General features: G+C 36.5%; 1 protein-coding gene across 4 annotated transcripts in view; it reads left to right on the forward strand.

Annotated features, from left to right (window-relative positions):
- The window catches only part of LOC131043753 (endoribonuclease YBEY, chloroplastic), a 178,448-nt gene extending 157,298 nt beyond the window's left edge, over nt 1-21,150 (forward strand). The window contains exons 9-13 of one of the 4 annotated variants that reach the window (XM_057976986.2): nt 10,604-10,723; nt 16,991-17,110; nt 20,342-20,392; nt 20,524-20,712; nt 20,808-21,150. In XM_057976986.2, coding sequence (XP_057832969.2) covers nt 10,604-10,723; nt 16,991-17,110; nt 20,342-20,392; nt 20,524-20,712; nt 20,808-20,975 — 648 coding nt within the window. In that variant the 3' untranslated portion in view covers nt 20,976-21,150. The remainder of the gene's footprint in view (nt 1-10,603; nt 10,724-16,990; nt 17,111-20,341; nt 20,393-20,523; nt 20,713-20,807) is intronic. The other 3 variants (XM_057977010.2, XM_057977016.2, XM_057977004.2) reach the window with 3 other exon arrangements.
- The last annotated feature ends 2,758 nt before the right edge of the window (nt 21,151-23,908 follow it).

Here is a 23,908-nt window from a genome sequence, read left to right on the forward strand (position 1 = left end):
TAACATCATCATCATCATCAGGATTACTCCTGGTCAAATCGTATATCTCCTTTTCCAAACTAACCTCCAAAAGGACAGTAGGGGATCCTGGTTGATCATCATTCTCATTTGGTAGGGTAGATGTCGTTGTGGCATGTAACTCTTGAATATTCTCTAGTAGTATCACTGTGTTGGAAAATTGGTGGGTTTCCTTATTCTGTTTTGTTATTTCAATTACCTTAATTGATGAGACACTGAGAGGTGGTGAAGGAATGATAGGTGGAGAATGATAGTCTTCTGTTTCTTCTTCTTCACCTCCTCAATCTTCTTCCCTCTGGCCTTGACTCCTCCCGGTGTGTTTTTCCTTCTCTTGGGAACTTGACTCTCTTCATCTGCATGAATCCTGACATCACTGATAGTCCTCTGATCATCTTCAGAAGTAGACTTTTCCGGCTTCATCTTTTCATAAGTGAAGGAAACACCCATATCAACTAACTTATTCATTTGAATATCCACCCATGCACGGGAGAAATTCAAGACCTCTCTCATCAATACATTCAGATCAATCTCCTCTGATTCTGACCAATTAGGCAATAAGATTGCCTTCTTCATTTCAATCTCATATTGTGGATGTGTATGATCCCTATCGTCTAACACTTGATCAGGAATGAGGAAAAGTCCACACTTCCTCATGAAATCCATTGACATTCTGGACCACATTCGTCTCTTCACTGCCTGCTCGTCTATCATTTATTATTAAATTCTATTTCAAAGTGGGGATATTACAGTCCACCCCTCCCAAATTTGCTTGTCCTCAAGCAATGTAGATTTTAACTTTCTCAAACTAAGTCATCTACGAATATGAATAAAAAAACAAAGAGCATACACATGAAAAACACGAGGCATACACATGGATAATTTAAAACACAAAGCATACACATGAATACATGTATTGTCAGATTTTTCTTATTGTCTAGAATGATTCAATGATTCATCTTTACCCTGCAGGATGGCAGGATCGTTGCTCTGTTACCACTGTAATGTCCCTACTAGTTAGAGATCATTAACTTGCAAAATAGATTGTTAGAATACAACAAACATATATATATATATATATATATATATATATAGAAGTAATCTAAATTGCAATCTAACTTTAAAATACTTACTTAACATAATCACAACTTTTATCTAATAAAAAGGATACGATTGCGATACGAAAGTATGTCCTTAGGCGGTCGTGAAGCTCGCCTTCTTGGAACCCATCTTGGTTCCAAGCCCTCCAGGAAGTCGAAGGTGAATTTGACTCCTATCTTGAATGTAATTTCTTACATCCAAGCCCTCCAGGAAACCGAAGGTTAATTCGACTCCCGTCTTGAATGTAATTTCTTACATCCAAGCCCTCCAGGAAATCGAAGGTTAATTCGACTCCTGTCTTGAATGTAATTTCTTACATCCAAGCCCTCCAGGAAATCGAAGGTTAATTCGATTCCTGTCTTGGGTGTAACCTCTTACACCCAAGCCATCCAAGGAAGACCCTATGTCAATTCCTTGCCTTGGATGATGCATCCCATCATCCAAGTCCTTAGAGGGGACCGGCCAGATCCGTCTCTTCTTGGATGAACTTAGTCAACCAAGCCATATATATGCATATAGATATTCAGTATATACTACCCTCCAGGGATTATCATAATCCCTCCATTAGGCTAAGGGAATTTCTTCCCTATAACCTTCATCATATAATCACATTAATATTACATTTTATAATTCATTACTGTTTTCCATTCCATAATTTACGTCTTCATTTACATATTCTTTAATCTTTCTAATGATCCTAAATATACATACATATTCTACATAGATTCCTATCTTTATTGCTACATTCATATAAGTAATCATTAGAGATATATGTATTCATAAAAATGCATATGTGTGTGTGTGGCACACACGTCCACACACATCTATACCTTAAGACTTCTTAACCCCTCTTACCTGTACGCAGATTGTAGCCTGCAGTTGGAGTTCACACTGTAGATGTCGCTTGCAGATTGGGAGGCATACCATAAAGAACACAAATGTTACTTCCTGTAACTTGATAACAATTCTGATCTGATCTTATCAATGGTGATGTCACTAGATGCTTTTGATTCCTTCCCTTTATATCTCTCAATTTGAGGGAGAGGTCACACCTCTTCATCATGTATGCCCTTTGGCAAGAGACATACCCTTTCACCATTAGCACCCTTTGAAAGAGTGTAACTCTTCATTATTTCTACCATTTGAAAGGGACCCAACCTTTCATAATCAGATCTGCACTTATTATTTAAATCAAATCTGCACTTCTCATCACCAAATTATCCCCCCTCTCAAATGAGGTTTTCTTCTCCCTTTTATATATCATTGTTGAGGGAGTCACAACTTTTCCTTTCACGTCTTTTGACTTTTCATTAACTTAATTTTTCATTAATCATATTTATTTATATCATTTTATATTTTAATTTTATTATTATCATTTATTATTAAATTCTATTTCAAAGTGGGGATATTATTATCATTTATTATTAAATTATATTTCAAAGTGGGGATGTTATTATAATTTATTATTAAATTCTATTTCAAAGTGGGGATATTACAATAATCTTCTATGTCTACCTTGTGGGTGAATTTCTCTCCCCGGATCCATCCAACTTTCTTATCTGGATCAAATCTTTCTCTTTTCTTGAAGGTTGCAAATCGATAGAATGCAAGCTCCTCACTCGCAGTGCTGGTGGCTAAGGCAGATTGGCAAACCTCCAACGTCTTCCCAACTGAAATAGGGAATGTCACGCCTGACCTATGTTTCTCTCTTTGAATGGAATCAAACTCTAGAAGCTGTCTCACCACTTCCAACAAGATCATTCTGTCGGAAGGATACCTAGGAAGCCTGTAGGGTTCGGATTGAAACCCATGAATCCTAAGGTACCTGAAAGTGGGAAATTGAATATACCACGATCCATATTTCTCTATTAGCTCCATTGCCTCCTTGGACAATCTTCTGTGGATTCCGCCTTGCGGCATCCACATGATGTACATGGTGAATACGTCATTCACTCTCTTATAGTCTTCAATTCTATACATGTTCAGCTAGGGGCAGCACTCATGACTCCTGAATTGTCCTTGCTATTCCCGACTTCATCTTTGCATATCAATCCTTTGTATGAAACAAACCGTGCAAACAGGTATACCAAGTAGGAAGTCATGGCGAATGACTTGGACGACTCTACATTCCTCTGCTGAAAGTCCAAATTGTCGCTTATGATTCTAGACCAATTTATCAATGTCCCTCTAAGACAATCTTGGATGAAGTAGAACATCCATCCATCGAATATTGCACCTTGCGGCATCCCCATTACTCTGTTAAGCAGGAATACTAAGTCACTATATTCCTCTTTGAAGTCTGTGCATATGAGTGTCTTGGAAGCCTTGGAATGATGAAGCCTAGGCTTGATCATCCACTCTTTGTTTATCATACTCATACATGCATCCATCTTTTTCGCGTACCGCTCTTCATATTCATCCTTAGTTGCATTCTTCATATTTGCTCCGCGTGGAATTCCAAACACCTCAGTAATCGCATCCTTAGCAAGGTAGGCAATAACAACGCCTTTAGGAGTCTTGATCATTTACGAGCGATGATCATAACATCGTGCACACTCCAGGATAAACTCACTGCATTGTATGGACTGTGGAAATCTAGCGGCTTGAAAAATACCACTCTTCATAATGTTTACATCCGCTATCACATCAGGTTCAGGCTCAGGAAATGCATGTTTGCATCCGTAATCTCCTTCCATCTTAGACTCTGGATAGAAACCAGTCTCCAATATCTTCTGTTGTTCTCTTCTTTCCTTAAATCCGGACTTCGACATCGCACATGTACGAAACTTGAAGTTAGAACTTAGGAAAAAATACAATATTCTTAATAGAATTCCTGACTTCCTAATGATTTTAGGTTAATTAGAGCATGAAGTCAAGAAAATAGTCCACACTCTAGGTAGATCTTAACAATTTAAACACAAAATGTGATAAGACTAGGGTATGAAACCCTCATGAAATCAACACCTCATACTTAGAAATTTCGTGCAAATCATAGTGCAAAGGAGTATACCGGATTAAGAGTGACTAGGGAAAGGTGTGAAAGGTTGCGTTTTCACAAAACATTATGTCTGAAGACACCTTCCACAGTCAACAATGGAGGTCACAAATCTGAAGACAACCTGCATCTAATAAATTAACCTCTCAAAACATGTTGCAATTATCTAAAAATATGCACAAACTTGATAAAAAACAGTTTTGATGATGAAAACAATCAAACTTGGGAGCATAGGTATGGCTGTTAAAAGATAAGTTTTCTGAAGACAAGCAACCATGGCGAAGTTGCAGACCTGTAACAGCCCTCAAATGGTCAAATTTATACTGAAAATGATTTGGAAAACCCTCCCAAAGGAAAATCGTTGAAGCTGGAGCTGGCTGGTAGTGAAAGTTTAGGTCAGAAAATAGATAACCAGCCAACAATGGAGGCTGATCCAACTGCAATAATGGTGTTAAGACTCAGATCTGAAGCAACACCAGCAAGTAGGGAATAATGGTGAGCACCAAACACGAGGTAATCCACCCAAAAAGGTACACAAAACTCTTGCTAAATCAAAATCGTACTTTTCCAATCATGGCGCCAAACGCTTAAGTCTGAAAATGCTTTCAAAATTTATTTCAATCTGCACACAATCTGCACAATGGAGGTTTGAGAACAGCAAGCAATGATGGTGGAGACAAGGAAAAATCGCCAAAGTTTGCCAATACCAAAATCGCCAAAGTTCGCCAATACCAAAATCGCCAAACACACCAAAATAGCTCCAAACTTGTAAAATCGTGGCATCAAGCCATTAATGGCAGCCACCAAAAGGTTGCTAAGCTGGAAAAAATGGAGAAGAATAGAGTCCTCTACCAATCGCTTCACCAAAACACTTCACCAAACTTCATCAATAAGAGAGAAAATCGCCCTTGCATGGAGACACCTGACAAACTTAATAATAAAATATTGCTGGACTCCTCCCTTTAAGCTTACTTTCATCACCAATTTTCACCACACAAGCAATGTGGGATAAAACACTTGCTCTTATACTTGCTTGGGTGAAACTAACTTGCTTCTAGAAGGTTGAAAACATTAAATGCTCATTGCAAATCATTTATTAATTGCTTTCATCTTTTAAATAATCATTGCCTTTTGTTAAAAACAATTAAAATGAGGCTCATTTATTAAAATATTTCAATTTAAATAAAAAATGGGCCAATTGGGGAAAATCGATCCTAGTAAGGATTAAGAAATCCTCACAAAATCACTTTAAAAATGTCAAGTATCCCCCCTAGGGGAAAATCGATCCCAGTCTGGATGAAAATCCGGACTCAAAACTTATCAAATGTGGACAAAATAGGGCTAGGGGAAAATCGATATGAGTGTGGAATGAAAATTCCACTCAAAAATTAAGTCATTACCCAAAATACCCCTCTGGTGGAAAAACAAGCTTAGTCTGGATGAAAATCCGGACTCAAAATTATGAAATACACTCTCAGTGGAAAATCGCTATGAGTTTGGATGAAAATCGGTACAAAAATCCTTAAAAACTTGTCTCAAAAGACTTGGTGGAAAATCGACCCAGGTGTGGAATGAATGCAAACATCATCAACAACCTATCCATACCTCCTTGGTGGAAAAACGTGGGTAGTGATCTGTCAAATTTTAATGCTTCCAAGGGAAAATTGACCCTAGTATGGATTAACAGTGGTGGAAAAATGGAGCAAGTATGGATTTCAGGGGAAATCCATGTCCAGTTTGGATTCTAAGAAGGGAAAACCATGGGTAGTTAGGAATATGAGGGGAAAAGCACCTCTAGCATGAAATTTTGACCTTTTAACCCTTAGAATATGGATTTTACTCCGGAAAATGATGATTTTTCCACTCAGAATCATTTAGAAACTCCAAAACTTAATAAAACTCAACTAGACTTAGGCAAATTCATCAGAAATTAGAGCGTAATACCAAGGAATCCATTGGAACAAAGTGCAAAATCAACCTGAATAATTTTCTAGGAGCGAGAAAACAACTCCAAAAGGTTCAAATACACCTTAGCACCTAAAATCACTGACGAGGACATTTAAAAACACGTTAACACTCCAAAAGGGTCGACAGGACAAAACTAGGATCATTAAAATCTCAATTTATGCGCCTGATCCTATAACCTCAAAAACCCTAAACGACACTAGGCATGATCAAAACTCTAAGACTTGGGAACGAGAAACACAAAATTGCCCACTAAGCAGCCAATACCCTAACCTAACAACGCAAAAAGCAGGAAAAGAGGGGGTCCCCATTAGCAATGGGGTGACGTGTGAAAAGGTCACAACAATTCAAGGGCATTCATCTTGTGAACAACCAGGAACTAACCTTCAAGCTTTTAAGCTTAAATAGAAGGTATCCTGCTATTATACCAATTCAAAACCAATTCAGTAATACTGAGAGGGGGGGGGGGGGAGGGGGTGAATCAGTATTACAAAAACTTTAGTTAAATTGTACCAAATGAAAGAAGCTGGACAAATAATTACAAAGACACAATTTATCTTGTGGAAAACCCTTTCGGGTAAAAAACCATGACATCAAAAGGTTTCATTGAAACAAATGGGCATCAACCCAATGAGCACCAACTCGGAATTACAAATGAGGGTGCCAACCCCCTCAAAGAACCAACTTCAAGAAACTGAAGCTCCAACTTATATTTTCTAAGGCACCAACCCCAGTTATAGTACAAACTCACAAGTACAAAGCATTATATGTACTTTTCAGAATACACACAGCACTCAGAAATTTAAATCAGAACTCTCCAAACATATCTCTAAAAACACATAACTGTTTATAAACACTCTTCAAAAATAGTTTTTCTAAAGTTCTCGTATACATCTGTCCCTGTCAATCCTTCTTCAAAAATTGATGATCATTACAACATATATCTAGAAGAACTCACAACGATATCTACCATTTTTAATATACCTGCTTCACTTAAAAATGATCCTACAGCTTTTCATAAAAACACACTTCCTTAAAAAGGCCATAAAGCTCTCATGATCTTACATATACTGTTCATTCAGACGACACCATATATTTTTTTCACTAGACATGCTAGCCGACCCAATATATTTGAACTTATTTCAAAGATAACCTTCTACTGTTCAAAGCACATACAAAAGATAGAGTCTACACGTCTACTATTTTTTATTTCTTCGATGTTTATAGTTGCCTTTCTACCAACCTTCGACACCTATAGGAAGCTGTTACAGAATATTTACACAAAAACCATTCTTACCAATTGTTTTGCATCTACCACATGAACACAATCTCTTCTGCTCTAACCGTTTCTGAACACCCACGCATAGGTAAATGACAACATCTAGATATTTGTAAGCATGAGTACGATGATAGACGACGAACAACGCCAAGAATATCCTACGGTAAAGAGAATGTAGCAAGGAATGTCCAGGCCACTGAAATACTTGAATGTGGCAGCTACCATACCCAGCATTAGCAGCAACAATATCAAGTAAAACACCAAAAACAAACTTTTAACAATTATGACTGCTAAAAACAGACTGTACATGTAATAAGCTCCACCCAATGAGAATCAAACACACTTCATTTTAAAGAATGAACTTGACACCTTTACCGTTTTTTTTACCAACGCCTCCCATACTTCATCATACGCTGAACATAGAATAACTCATCTTTCAGAACAGTTCATATCTCTGACAAAGGACAAACACCACACAAATGCTCTGCCTGACAGAGAACACCAGAAGTGTTTGGTTCCAGATATAATATTGTATTACTGCCCAGACATCCTCGTTGCTAAAAACCGAGAAGGAAGAAGATATCAAAACAAAGAACTGCAACTCTTACTTGCCAAATGTAAGCACAAAAACAAGCATCAAAACTAGCTTATACAACACCTGAACTCAAAGTGAATCCACAGAAGGAGACAAACCTTTCGAACAAGACAGCAGAATATGTGGCATAAACAATCAGCTAAAACAGTCACTAAGCCAACATGAACATCAATGACAAAATGCTCTACATCCTCAATCACTCTTGCAAATTGCCTCACAGTCATTGGTTTGTTTACAAGCTTCTTGCATATTGCCTCAATTTGACAATTTATTTGTAAGCAGAACCCTCACTTTCCAAGGATTCAAAACTATGCTTTGATACCAGTTAATGCAATCATGGATGAAGGACCCAATGAAAGATTAGCCTACCATTTAGTGAAATGAAAGTACATACGATTACACAGTGGTCTTCCAATGATAATGCAATGAAAACATAAACTTTATGATTCTCAATCTTGAATGAATTACAATCTGCTGCAATGGGCTTCCAACATGCTAAGCTTCAGCCATTTGATTACAAATATGCAGATTACAGAATTCGAATGATATTACAATGAAGTGCGAAATGTTGACTTCAAAACTAAACAACTCTTCTTACTATCCCTCTGAACTGTCTTCCAATGATCATGAATAATGTTTATATAGCAACTTCTAGCCTTAGGTGTTATCTCAATTGGCCTCAAGTTGGGGCACAACTCAATGCCTCATAAAATGTGTAGTTAGCCAAATGCGTGAAAGGATCTCCAAAGACGAATGCAGTAATGATGGATCACTGAATCTTGATGCGGTTCGTCATAAGGTTTCCTAGGTGCAGTGGATATGTATGTGTGTTCCTTTGTCATTGCATGCTTTGGAAAGGTGCTCGAAGCCTTGAACTATAAAATTGTTTGTTGTCCTATTATCCTTGATCGTGGATCAGAAATTGATATATGCATGTGCAGATATCAGAAACTCTAGAAAATTTAACATGATGTTGATTGATCAATGTAGAATGTGTTGGATTATTGTCATTGATGTCAAAGGAATTCATCATTGTCAAAGGACAGGCCAAGAGAAATCGTACTTATTTGGTGAAATTTGGGACCCATATTTGTGAAATCCCTCCATGTAAAATTTGCTTCATCTTGGCAAAATTGTTTTGATTAAATTAAATATAATTCTTTTTTGGGCCAACCCTTGATGGTTAGTGCCTCAATTTGGGACTCAATTCTCAAAATAAATATATTAAGGGGCCAACCCTTATTGTGATCGCTCATTTTGAGGAAATAAATAAAATATTTATATTTCAAGTTTGGCCGACCACTTTGGTACAGTAACCTGCCTGTATTTGATAGGGTATAAAAGAAGGTAAGTTGGTGGTGTAAGATGTAAAGTAATAAATGAAATATTTTTCAGATTTAGAGCAGAAGTATATTCTCCATCGGCAGATTTATAGTAGACCTTTCAAGGAGATTTATAGCAGACTTTTGAGGTGATTTATGGCAGATTTGTAGCAGATTTTATGAAGTAGACTCATGATTTGAAGAAGCAATCTCAAGAATACTAAGACTTTGTTGTGTTAGAGGTTGGTGCTTCTTAGTAGAAGAGATTGGTGCTTCTTGCTAAGTTGATGCTTAGTAGTGAGGATCGGTGTCTCTACTGGGTTGGTGCCTACAAAGATAAGTGGAGATTGGTGTCTCTAGTAGGTTGGTGCCTAGAAAGTTTGTAAGAGAATTTTATATAAGCAATATTTTGTCATGGTTTTCTCCCGAAAAGGTTTTTACGTAAATCTTGTGTTCTTAATTGTTGATGCTGAGTGATTGATAATATTGTGGTTACTAATTTGAAAAAGTAAAAGATTACCTTATACTGATTCACCCCTCCTACCCCCCCTCCCTCTTAGTATAATATTGTGCTCATCAGAATGTGTGTTTCCAACCGTGAGCATTGAGGTAGAATGTGCAAGTGTGCTAGGATCTATGGTGACTGATTGATGACTAGAATGTAAATGAAAACCTGCAAACAAAACAAGCAATCAACAAAATAATTTTGGATGATGCAAGATTACTCTTACACCCTAGGATTCTCTTGAATTATTGTCAACCATGCTTGATATAAAGGAGTCTTTGTCAAGTATAGATGCCAATATTTGCATAACATTTTTGACTAATAATTAGTTGTGATTCTGTCTCCTTGCCACAAGTATACCATACCAAACTCCAAACGTGTCTGCCATCTTATCCAATAGGATTCCTGAACCCAAAGAAAACTAACAAATGATTGTCCCAAACTCATCTTGACATTAGACATTACTACCAACTTCTCGGGGCTTGGATTGCCCTTGAGGGCCTTGTCAATATTTATTTTGATCCAATGATTTGGGGATGAAGGTGGTACAGGGGAAGGGAAGAGGGGCATTAAACATTACTCTAATCTTTGTTATCAATTCCATTTTTGAGGGCTACATTTCAAATTTTTTCAATTAGATTTTTGAAGGCTTCTTGTTATATAAGTGAAGTCATGTAAACATATCTATGAGGTACATTATAGTTATTTAGTTTTGACTCTATTTGCATTTGTGAGCATGCTAATCATTGTATTGCAAAATGTGATTTATATGGCTTGACAAATATGAAACAAGACCTTTTTTAACTTGAATTTTCTATGAATGCAGGCATTTTTATTTTCTTTGGAACAACAGTTTCCTCTTGTTGGTTTTAGTGAAGATCGAATGGTTACATTATTTAACCACCCATTAATTGATGCTCTTCATTCTGTATACTTCGAGCCAAAGGTATTTTTTAGCATTTAATTTGTGAAAAATTAAGAAATAGACCAGCCAAAAATATGGATACATTGTTGATCTACTTGAAATTTATTTTTTTGAATGTTTCATTTAACCAAATATTTCTTTGGTTCTTTCCATTTTTAATGTCAACCAGAAAAAGGCCACAAGCCCTGTCAACGTACATGAAGAAAAAGATCCCAACTTAAGAATAGGTCAAGAATCTGCATTGTTGATTTCCATAAAGAAAGCAACACGACTATTCCATTAAGCCAACATTTCTATGGATCTTTTGTGATGAAGTCATTCAAAAACATGGCCACTACTCTTGTTAATACAGATGGAGATCAAAATGACCAACTTAAGAGTAAGCTGAAAACCTGTATTATTGACTTCCATAAAGAAAGCGACATGATTATTCTATTAAGACAAATATTATGGATCTTTTTCTTTGATAAGGTAATCCAAAAAAAAGGGCCATGAGCCTCTTTAATCTATGTTGGTTGAAAATTTTGTACACCTAGGGGATGTGCAAAATTGTACAAACTAAACTAAACTAAACTAAACTAATCTAATCTAATATGGGTGAGACATTAGTCTTTCTTCTTCTTTCAAGAAAAATTATACTCTTTTCTCTTCATAGAAAAGTAATAGCAATTAGAAATAAATAACAACAAATACATAAATGAGACTTTTTGTAGAATTTTTGGAACATAAAGGGAAGAAAAGTTTCCATGAAGGCACAAAGACCTCTGTCACTTCCCTGGGATGGGAAAACAGAAAGAAAGCTCAAAGTCTTCAACTATCTATTCTCCTATCAACCTTTTTAGATGATTTTCTGGTAACCAAGCACAATATGTAGCAACTCAAAGTCTAACTACATGATGCACTACACCTTACATGCACAAGTCTTAAAAATAGAAGCAACGCAAAGTCTAAAAGCTATTTTCCCACTTGAGATTTCTACACTAGCTTCAAATATGATAAGCAACTCAAAGTCTGCAAGACCAAATCTAAAAACCAAACATATAACTCTAAATACAATTAGCAGCTCAAAGTTTGCAAGATTGAATTTAAATCCCTCTTGAACAATAGAACAAAACTCACAATCAACTCCAGAAAATGTCGTCACATAACAATTTGAATTGGCACAAAGTCTCAACACAACTTGCCTCTTTTATTGAAAGCAATCTGATTTACATCTAAGCTCAAAGACTTAGAGTGCACATACAAACTGGCAGAATTTTGTTTCATTGCCAAAAGATATCAATTACAATAGATCCCCTCAAGTATTTATAGGAGAGGAGCCTTGAGAAAAAGGTGGGAGGATCCTAACTAACTTGAGAAATTCTCTCAACCACCATGACTTATTCGAACTACAGTCCTAATTTAACTCAACTTGTAGTTGCCTTACATGTAATTACATTTTTACAAAAGTGCAAGTGAAAGTGACACTTGTAATTACAAAACTTGTTTTTAAATGTAACTTGTCAAAACAAAATTACAAATACACAATTGAAACTATTCTCTGTGTCCGAAGACATGACTCTAACTATATCATCCTCTGTTTTGAAAATCTTCATGTTGCTACAAGATACTCTATGATTGAGGTAAATGACATCTTGAATTGGAACAAGAACTTGCACTCTTGATAGTTTGTGTCTTTAACCAACGAAGTCCAACCTTTCACATGCTTGGGGTAGTACTGACTTTTCAGGAGAGAAGTTCTTTGCAAGGTTGAAGTAAGAAGCCTATCTCTGTCTTGAAAGCATTCTATGCTCTCAATCATTCATATCACTTATCCATCTCCTTGTGTGGCTCCGTCATGTTGCTGTTCTCTCTTTGAATCATCCTCCAATCTTGGAATCTCCTTGCAAAGTAAGGCCCATGCCGTAATTTATTGATTTGGTAGGTCGTGTGTGCAAACAAGACTAACAAGGGAAGGGATAAATTGATGCAAAAATGGGCTCACAAGTGAATTTCGGGTTTTGAATATTGGATTACATGTGTGGAAAAACAAGAGCATTAACTTGCAATGGTGGAGAACAAACATACAACTTCATATGTGTAATGGGTAACCACAAGTTTGCACTTGTAATTGGACCTTTAAGACTCATTTTCAAGTGTTTTTGAGTGCATTTTGGACCAATTTCGGGTTCTGGAAGGTTGACTATAAGTGAAGACACAATTGCAATCGAGTTTTAAAATTCCGACGGCAAGTAGACTTTGAATGGGGAAAAATGGATGAAAGTGAAATGAATGGATGAAATGGGGTTTTGACATTAGGGGAAAATGGAAAGAATGATACCAATCGGTAATTACAAACTTGGAAAATGGGAAAAACTCTTGTTTGCAATCAGATTTGTAAAACCTGAAATCAAATGAATGAGAAAAATCTGAAAGGGGAAAATCATGCAAATTTACAAATTGCATTCAAAGAACTTATCCATTTGGGAAGATCAATTAGAAACCCGAATCCTTGCTTGGTCAAAGGCCCTAGACCAAAACAAATGAGCTTGGGAAGAACTGAAATGCTCTATAAATAGATGAAAGAGCCACCACGTTGATATTCCTTGCATAAGTAAATCGGTTTTGCATTTAGTCTCCTCCTCTAAAAACGACATGGAAAAAGAAGTAAATTTGACTTCAAACACTCATCAATGAAGGGAGAATGCAAGACGTGTTTGCAATGTGGCAAGAAGGGTGAATTTCATGCTCCAAGGCATGGCAAGAACCAACAAAAACAAATTCCAAAAATGTCTTTGTAAATGCAAAACGTGTTTCATAAAAACGTTCTTGCTGATAAACATGGCAATAAGCAACGATTCCTAACAGAATAGCATGAATGTTGGATGGATTCATGGGAAGAAAAGTGTGCTGGTCGGGTTCTTCATTTGCAAATACAAGCAAATGTGCCCTCCAAAGATGCAATCGGGTTTAAAAAACCCCTTTACAAGTTTTAAATTGCATTATTTTTCCTTTACTTAGGCAAATTCGGGTTTTAGAGGAAGAAGAGCAAAAAGAAACAACAAAACAACTTGTAATAGGGAAATAAAATCCCCATTACAAGTTTAAAATAACACAACTTAAAAGAAATAAAAACTTAAAAATTTGTAATAGGGAAATAAAATCCCTGTTACAAGTAAAAATAAAAACATAAAAGACTTAAAAAACTCAAAAAGACTTGTAATAGGGAAATAAAATCCCAATTACAACTAAAAGCAACACATAAAAACTTGTAATAGGGAAATAAAATCCCTATTACAACTTAAAATCACTTAAGTAGGAACTTTTAAAAGAAATTACAAGTTCTTTTTAAACTTTTAATTTTAAATTCACTTGCAATTTGTCCAAAAAGTTCCTACAATGACTTAAAGGACATAAAAAGTAAGGGGGAAATAAAAAGTAAGTTACAAGTGACAAGTTTTAAATAAAGTGCACTTGTAATTGTTTTAAAATTTCCCTACAACACTAAAACAAGAGAAAATTAAAACTTGCAATCAAAGGAAAATTTCCCACCTGCAGTGACTGCTCTAAAACCTGAAATTGCACAAAAAACTAGGAAAAAGAAGACCAAAACTCACCAAAACTTGGACAATGATGGAAAAGAGACCCCCCAATGATTTGACACTAACAAATGTGAGTTTTGCACCTCGTAAAACGTGCCTTTGAGACAAAAATGACGCATTTTGAGCAAAAAGTTGTAGGGGTTGTCACATTTTTGAAAATTAAAAAATGAGGACAACAAATCTACATGAAGATGAAAAGGAATCTTACTTTAGAATAGGCCGGTAATCTGCATTTGTTGACTTCCATAGTGGAGGCATCATGCGTCAAAATATGAAGTATCTATTGAAAGACAAGTCTGTGCATGCTATGAACTGTAGTCCCAGCAGATTGCTTGAGGATGTGATGGAGATACAAATATTTGGAATTTGAAGGATTTTATGATACAAAGCCCGCAAATCCAGTCATATCTAGCAAATTTAAAGAAGGTTAGGGGCTAGTCAAAATGTGGTTGCCGACGTTTCTGCCAATCTCCCTCCTGAAAGTCATTACATATACGGGTTACCAAAAATTACGCACTTTTGAGCCTGCTGCTATGAAATTTCCATATCACCTAAATTATTGCTTGAGATCTGAAATGCATCGCTACACCTTTGTATTTCCCACCTTGGATTATCATGCTTATTGTCCAACTTCTCCAAGCCTTTTAATGTCAATTTGATACTCTCACAAATAGCATCATGTTTGCAACCTTGAATAACTATCTTACTAGCTTCTGTCTTCTGCAATTTCCATATCTTATCTAAGGACTCCATCACTGCAAATTCGAGATAAGTCATATCATTATGAATGGCCTAGGTATTGCTTGCTTCAAATTGACAACTTTAAGGGGATGAGTCTTGTGGTGACTGCACTGGGTCTTTCATGGCTTGCAAAATTTTTGAAAACGGAAGCTCCTTTTCACTTAGCTTCCAGTTGAGTGCAGAAGAGATTGGAAGATACCCATTTCAAAAGTTTTTCATCGTTAATATCTCCCACAAGAGTTCTCATCCAACATTTGAGATCCTGTTATGCATTTAATTTAGTGTCTTCAACCATAACCACCTCATCATATAGCATCTGCTTCAGTTTCAAGTCATCTAAAAGCTCTCAAAAAGAAGATTTTACATTGTCCAGGGATTAATTTGTGAATCATCTTATTCTTTTGTTACCTGATGATGTTTGCAGATGAATACTTTCTTTTGGCAATCCTATTTCAATGCCTCAACCTAGAGCTCCTTCTTCCCTGCATTGAAGAAGTCATTCTGCAAGCAATAGGCCGGGAGGAAAAAGTGTTGGAGTATAAAAGCTCCATCAAACTCCATGACCCTTCATCATTCTCGTCCAAAATTTCAACAATATGCACCCAGCAAATACTGCAAGTGGCCAAAAATTTGCCAAAAAAAAACCTTGTAAAGGTGAGTCCGAAAACATAAACTGAAAGAAATTAGAGTACCGAAGATAGTGTTTTTTAATGAATTCAGAACATGGAAAAAACTGTTTTAAACGAATCAGAAAGATTCCAAAATCCCATAACCTTGCACTAAGAAAAAATAGATAATGGTATTCCATTTTTATTGACCATTTCTCAATACAGAAAGAGCCCAAACAAAACTGCTCATAGGTAGATCCAAAAGGCCACATTAGACACTGACAGTGCACTTAAGATAGAAAGTCAACTCATCCCACAAATTTTCTTCTAAGGTTCTTTGCACCAAATAAATGAGTGTTTTGGAAGTTTTTCTTATAAATGAGAATCAAATACTTATAACCAAAGAAGAATCCAATCAAAAATATTCAACAAAATCAATAGAGTATGCTTGTTCCATTCTAGGGAGTCTAGATTCCTAAAACCTTGCAGATTTCACTTCATTCATATAATGTCCTCAACCAATCTCATAGGCTAAAGATTTGACAACAAACAAAGCAACAATCCCTTGCAGACAAGTAAACAAATGTAAGGCAGAGAAAGGCATACTGTGTGTGTTTGCTCCAACTGACTGCTGCTCCTCTATTGTCCTGTTTTCAAAACGATAGAAAAGGAGAAAGATGGTGGGTGTTTAAAGCATCCACATGAGTGGGAAAGGGCCAACTGACACTTGCCAAAAAAAATCCAATCCAGCCAACACACCTTCCCATAATTCATAGTTAAGACATTTATATAAAGGAAATTCCAGTGAGTTATAATTATAGCTAATATCATTCTTTTTTATTCCAAGGGGTATGTCTCCTAGGACCTAGAATGCATTTTTTCCAAAAGTAGAATAGGAAAAGGGGCACTTGGCATGGAAAAGAAGGCCTTCTTTTGGAGTTTAACTTAATCCCCAAGTTTGCAAGAAAAGTCACCACTTTGTTACTTTCTCTTCCAATATGATTCCCTGGATGGGAAGTAATTTCTTGACACAGTTGCAAGCAATGCTTATTTCAGCTATTAACTATTTTATTCCCCGTTTTTGAATGCATTGATTACTGTTATTGAATCACTTCAATCCTAAGCTTCATGGTGTTTCTAGGATGGGGACATCAGTGGATGGTGGGACATCTTTCTGTAATGGCTGCAATTGGAGGCCTTTTTTAAGGAGACAACAAGGGTGGCAATTAAAAATAAGGGAAAATTTAAAAATGTAGGAAATTTCAATTATTCATATATTTGAATTTCTATATTTTTTAAATATAAATAATAAAAAATGGAGTGATTTAAATGACATGTCTTTCAGTGTAACTTGTCAGCTACACAAGATGAGGTCCAACTCCAATGCCCATGAAGGTCATCTTGACAGGATCGATGATGATGAGCCCATGTTTCCTTCTCAGGTGCCTCACCCAATGCAGGTGTGCAGCAAGTTAGAGGTAAACTTTAAGTTTAGCAGCAAGATGTCCATTTTTAATCTACCCATGTTACTTGTACCTGTATTCCACTCAGACCCGCTCTTAATGTACATCAGTGTCAACTCAAATATCACAACTTCCTTTATCACTTTGCTCAACACATAAATCACACTGTCCCTCAATTGCCCTCCCCTGCATTTATTGAAGATATTGATGAAGCTGGCAATAGCTCTGGTCTTACTCAGTCCCTTCAGGCCCAAAGGCTTGATCATAATAATAGAGCTGTCTATTTCATGAGAGAACCCTGCAAACCCTAATGTTCATCCTGATAAAACAACAGAGATTTCACTACCTGTCCATCAGTATGAAGATTATAATATGCTAATTAACAGTATCACATTTGTATGCAGCTGGTGGGTACAAAATTTGAGGGTAGCTTCAAAAAGGCTTGCAAAATAATATAAAGGGGCTTCAAATCTGCTTTCTTGAATGGTGCATGGCTCACCTTGTCAACTGTTTTCAGGCTCAGAAACACTGCAGTCAACACCAGAGTGATTACCTCCTCCATTAAATGGAGATCTTCAATATTGAAAACATAGTATAGAGGCTATTGAGAACATAGTATAGAGGCTATTGAGTGCCTCATAACTGCTAATGAGGCCAAAAGAATGTTGTATGAATGTCTGGAATAATAATTAGAACAGCATCCCAATCCAAAGCAACAAGCTGTCCCCAAATTGGAACTCCAACAAAATGCAATTTTTGTAATAATGTTTTGATGTGTAACTGAAAGTAAAATAGGATATTGGAAATAATTAAAGATATTCTTTTGATTAATGAAAGAACTGAAAACAAACTAATTTTAATGCTAAGTCTAAAGTTAAACTAAGCCTGACCTACACTGACCTGGACAAATTGTAAAAACTGAAAGTAAACTCCGAAAACCCAACACCAGTAGCTAGATCTGAATTAGCCTAGGCGCCCAGCAGTTCACACACTACAATGGGCAGATTATTAAAATGTAACAGTAAATAATACTCAGGCATATCACTCTGATTTACAACAGCAGTACCGTACTCTGTTTGGTGTCCTGTTTTGGCCATCGTCAGTCATCAATAACTCATGAATAATTAGAATGCAATTGCAACACTCACCAACTAGGATAAACAATATTTATAATTTGAATGATGATCAGCATCAGTTTCACTAGTAATAACAGACCGAAATATAATTTAAATGAGGTTTATAATTCAGATCTATTAATCACTACAGCCATAAATATTTGTCACTTACAATAGAAAGGGCAGATTGCACCAGAGATAAATGGGCTCTGACAATTTGTTACGTGCTACACCAGCCGCCAGTAGCAAACCTGTAATTATGGCACTGAAATAACCCAAAGGGATAGGTGCTAATTGCAGATTGCCCTACATTAGGTGCAGCAGAAAGAGGACTGTCATTTGCCATCTAGCTTGGCCCAGCTGCTGACGGCTTCCAATTTCACCACAATTTGTTTGCAACTCAAAGAATTGATGATTTCCATTGTCAATCCACTTGACAATCTCTGAGGTCATGCCTCCAAGGGGTTTCGTCCTTGAGAGATTGAATTTGCAAAATCATTTGAAAGTGAAGACATAATGGATGCCAAGGGAAGGTTCTGGTTTTTTCATTTATCAGGCATTACAGTTTGGGCTCTCAAAATAACTTTCCCTCCAAAAATAAAAAATAAAAAGTACTTTTTAATAATTAATACATAAGCAAAAAGGTCTCAAAAGGATGGCTTAATAATGTATCAGTAAATTGCCCACATATCGCAATAATTGGGCCACAAAAGGTGATCAAGGCTGTCAACCTTGAGAAGGGGACATGTCAGAAAGGAGAGGGTATTGAGCGCATCATAACTACTGATGAGATCAAAAGAGCGTTATATGAATGTCTGGAATAACAATTAGAACAGCATCCCAATGCCAAGCAACAATCTGTGATTAGAAAAATCTCTATTGAGGTTGTGCCCAAAGCTTTGAATGGACTCGCACCATCACAAACCCCAAGGTTGTCTTCCCACACATAACTTGTTGGAATTGTTTGCTGTTGTGCCAAAAGCTTGAACTATCAACGCCTGATACAAATGCTAGATTTAACCCGATCTACGGGAGGCGGTTAAGCCATGTCACAAGTCCCCAAGGAGGTGCTGACCACCAAGTCAACAATCTCCCCTTCAGCACCAATCTCCCCTTCAGCACCCACTGAAGGGAGACTTGAACCCGTGACGCAAGGCTCTGATACCAATCGTTGGAATTGTTTGCCATTGCACCACAAGCTCGAACTATCACCGCCTGATATAAATGCCAGATTTAACCCGACCCACAGGAGGCGGTTAAGCCATGTCACGAGTCCCCAAGGAGGTGCTGACCACCAAGTCAACATAACTAGCCACCTCAAGAATTCTATCCAACCACAGCAACAAATCTATTTTTGTTATTTTCATATTTTTACTATAATTACTATGTTTTTAATATGACTGGGCTGCAGGGAATGGCTGGCCATCCTTTGGATAGTTGGGGGACTTCTAGGTGTTCTCTCACCGTCTTGAGGATGGCCTGCTGCCCCCTGCTGTCCCCTGCTGCCCCCTATTTCGTTTTAGCTGTACCAGGGATGTTTCCTATTTTTCCTTCCGTCCCTGAAATGTCTTAGGGATGAGAACAATAGGATTTGCCTGGGGTAGCTTTGATCTCAATATCTGACAATCCTTTGTCCTTGGTGATCTTGAGGCTCTCAAAAGTGAATTTTCTTCTGCAAAGTTATTGGTTGCAATCCTAGAGCTTTAAAGAAAATTAGGACTGCATTTTCTTGACTTTCTCAAAACACATCTCCAGCTCTGGCAGAGCAACGGTTGTGTTTGAAGGCATCATCAAAATCAAACTTTAGACAACCCTTGCTGGAGTGCTCCAATTTTTTCCAACCCCATAATCAGGGATTGCTATGGGATATTTTATTCTTGTTTTAGAGTTTCATATATTTAAATCTAAATCTGTGACCTATATGGAACATTAATGATAGATAGGACATAAATATGAATAGGCTTATACGTGATTTTAACACTTGTATATTCCTTTAACTATTGCATTCAAGATACACATTTCAATGGGATTTGTGTTCTTGCATTCTAGTCATACATAAGCATGGTAAAAGCAAGTACTAAATGTGTCAACCTTGCTTTTATGAGTCTTACATTGTTTTCAATGTTTTCAGGCAGAAGTAATGTCATCTGTGGAGCATCTCTTGTCTTCTGTTAGTGTACAAGTATCTCCAAAAACTGATTTCTGCTTTGATTCCATTTATTTTCTTTCATCGTCTTCATTTATTTTTGATAGGCTTTTACTCATTGTAATCTTTGTGAATCTTTCCCATTTCTGTTGTTTGGGACATGGCAGAAATTACTCTTTTATGATACTGCTGAGAACGTACATAATGTTTTGCGGCCACATTGGTCAGTAGCTACGGAAGGGCAAGCACGTGTAGTCCAGGCACTACCAGACATGTTGGAGATTCTTCCGTCAGGCGCTTCAAAAGGGGCTGGAGTACAGATGCTGCTTGATCATCTTGGTGTAAATAGTGATGAGGTTTGCTTGGCTCTCTATATGTAGGTTTTGTTATATCTTTGTTTAGTCTTGTAATTGTTGGGTGAGTGATATTTTGTTTAATTCCTGCTGGTTAGGTGATGGCCATTGGGGATGGTGAAAATGATGTGGAGATGCTTGACCTGGTTGGTTGGGGAGTTGTGATGGCTAATGGTTCAGACAAAGCAAAAGCTGTAGCGAATGCAATTGTAACTAGTAATGATGAGGATGGTGTGGCTGATGCTATCTATCGCTATGTTTTTTGATAGCTAACTATTTAGTGATTGCATTGACTGAATGGAGGAGTTACACTATTGTAGAAGCTATATTAATTATTTGTGTATACCTTTTACTTATCAAACTGTCCAGTTGCTGGAAATGCCACATGAATTACTTAGATGTCAACTGCTAGTTTCTTCAATGACTTTTCTATTTCTCAGATATCTCAGTCTTTGCAATTTATATTTTCATTCTTCGCCTGCTATTGAAGGTACAGACTTACAGTAATGGATTTTGACACCTTTCATTTACTCTTCATTCAATAGATATTTTTTAGAAGTTTAAGAATACTGAGCAGTGCCATTCAAGGGTTGTACATATATGTACATATACTATATATATATATATATATATATATCATAATTCTAAATGTCAGTTTAGTGTGCCTGAAATAAAAAAGGACCTTCTGGAGCCTCCTAGGAGGATAAACTAAGGATACATGGGCATAGTAATATTGAAAAAATCATTATTTGTTTTGTTCGAATGCTGTTCTGGAAATACAGTATAACTAAATTTAGAGTGTTCTTCCTTTGCAGGATAAACTAAGGATACGTGTACAAAGGAGCCAAAGTAATACTGGAAAAATCATTATTTGTTTTGTTTGAATGCTGTTCTGGAACTAATGTATGACTCAATTTAGAGTGTTCATCCTTCATAAGTATATCAATGTTTTTAGATCCTTGGGAATGAATTTAATTTATTGTTTTGTAGAATATGTAGCATTTGTATTGTTAACCAAAGCATCTGAATATGGGTAGTTTTTGGTCCATTTTGATCCATCTCCATAGTAACGTTTTCAGGTTGAATGCACACCTTTCAAAACCCCAAAAAAATCAAAACTTGAAAAATTGGCCTAATGAACAAAAGAAACCAACAGCCAAGGAGATAAGAAATCAAACAAAGCCAACAGTTATTCCAAACCAATTCATGGGAGTCTGCACACCTGTCTATGATCAGCACTAAGGACAGCTCTAATAATAGACACCGGAAAGGTGAACAAATGAACAAACAGTTGCATTTATGATGGAAAATGTCGAAGACATGGAAGAGAGATGTGGATGCATAACCAGACATTATCAAATATCAAATGCAATGTTCAATTCAATTCCTATAATATGGCTTTCAGAATCCTCACCAATGGAGAAAGGAATAATGTCAGGATTGTTTTGCCCATGGGCTGAATGATAACAAGCTCTATGTTTCTGGCTATCAATGATCAATGCCTTGTAATAAGCTTCTTTTCATAAATGAGGTCATAAATATTATCTTTGTTGAGCATTGCTAGACATCCACATGATTCATTGCCTGCAAAGCTGCGGGTGAATGCATTAAGTAGATTTTCAATTACCAAACTTGGTCACGTGAATCCAAATTTATTGAAGGAAAAGGCACAGATCTATAATGTGACCATATCCTCAGAGAAATGCACATGCATTTTAATCCAGAAGTGCAGAAAATGTCTTGAAATGAAGTGAAATGGGAATATTAACAATAATGCAGTTAAGCTTAAATAATAATGTTAATCGTAATCCCCACAATTTATTCTGAAGCTTGTCTCATAAAACAGTATCGAATTTGGAATCGCAAAGTGTGTAATAATGATAATAATAAAGTGTACTGTTTTCATCTAATGAAATGGAGTTCTGTTAAGAGCTTTCAGTCAGAAGCACTGTCTAAAACTACACTATTTGCCACTATCCTTCATGCCTTTCATCCATCCGATATTTCACTTGGAATAACATTCAAATGCAGAAGCCATTTTTATATGCTACATCAGTTTTTGGTCAAGTTGAAGACTTCATGCTTTTCTACTAGAGTTGATAATTTTAGATGGAATTCATGACAAGTCTTATATGATTAACTTGCACTATCGTCTTTGCACCAAGTCTAGTTTCCAGGTTTAAGCAGGAGCACAGAGAGAGCCATTAACAGGCCTCCAAATTGTAATTTATTCAAGATACTTAGCAGCTAAGGATCAAGTGCTTCAAGGAAGATGATGGAATCAGAAGTGGGGTATATATACTTGAATTTGGAATGTAACGCAGATACACAAAAGTCTACTTCCAACTTTGTGTGTTGTCTTGGTTACCCAATGTCTGGTTTTGTGGTCTTGCAACAAATAAGAGGGGATTGTGTTTTGTCCAGTATTTATCGCTTAATCCAACTAAGGTTTCTCTCAATCCACATAAGGGCAATCACCCCTGGCTTTGGATGACACATTGCTTCTCTAAGAGTCGGCAGTGGAAAATCCGTTAATGGGTTAGCCCCCAATGGGATTCCCATTTAATCTCATTAGTTTCTAGTCCTACCCGTTTTTATTAAAAAAGAACTATGTAATAGAATGATATACATTTTCATTTTGCAGACAATTATTCGCATGCAAGAAACCTGTGAATATAAATTCTCACTAAATTCTTAGTGTGTTAACCATAGTGTGGACCAACCACTTATATACTTGAGCCAAATACAATTTAATAATCACCATTTTATTTGATGAGGGTGAGTTCTGTTTGAGACTAGGAGATACTGTAGTTACAGTTCTATCTGACAACTATTAAGAAATTCGCCACAAATTCTCATTGATATTATACATCTTAGTGGCTATATAATAATGTTGGGAAATGCATTATTCGTTTCCTAGGTATTTAGCTGTTTTCCTTATCTTCGCAAACTCTAGATCTGTGCACAAGAAATATGCAAGCGCCCTGGTTATTAAACATACTAAAAAGAGTCTTGCGTCTATTCACATGGCATAAACTTATGAGTTATCTTCCACAACTTTCTTTGATAGCAACTCAGCGTACTGTTTTAAGGTATTCGAGAAATCTATTTATTAACTATAACATTTTCTTTGGTTATCACTAACATGAGAACATTTCCAAGACAAATTGACATTCAACATTTTATTAATCACAGTTGT

Source organism: Cryptomeria japonica, chromosome 6 (assembly GCF_030272615.1).
Source record: "Cryptomeria japonica chromosome 6, Sugi_1.0, whole genome shotgun sequence".
In the NCBI taxonomy this organism is placed as follows: Eukaryota; Viridiplantae; Streptophyta; class Pinopsida; order Cupressales; family Cupressaceae; genus Cryptomeria; species Cryptomeria japonica.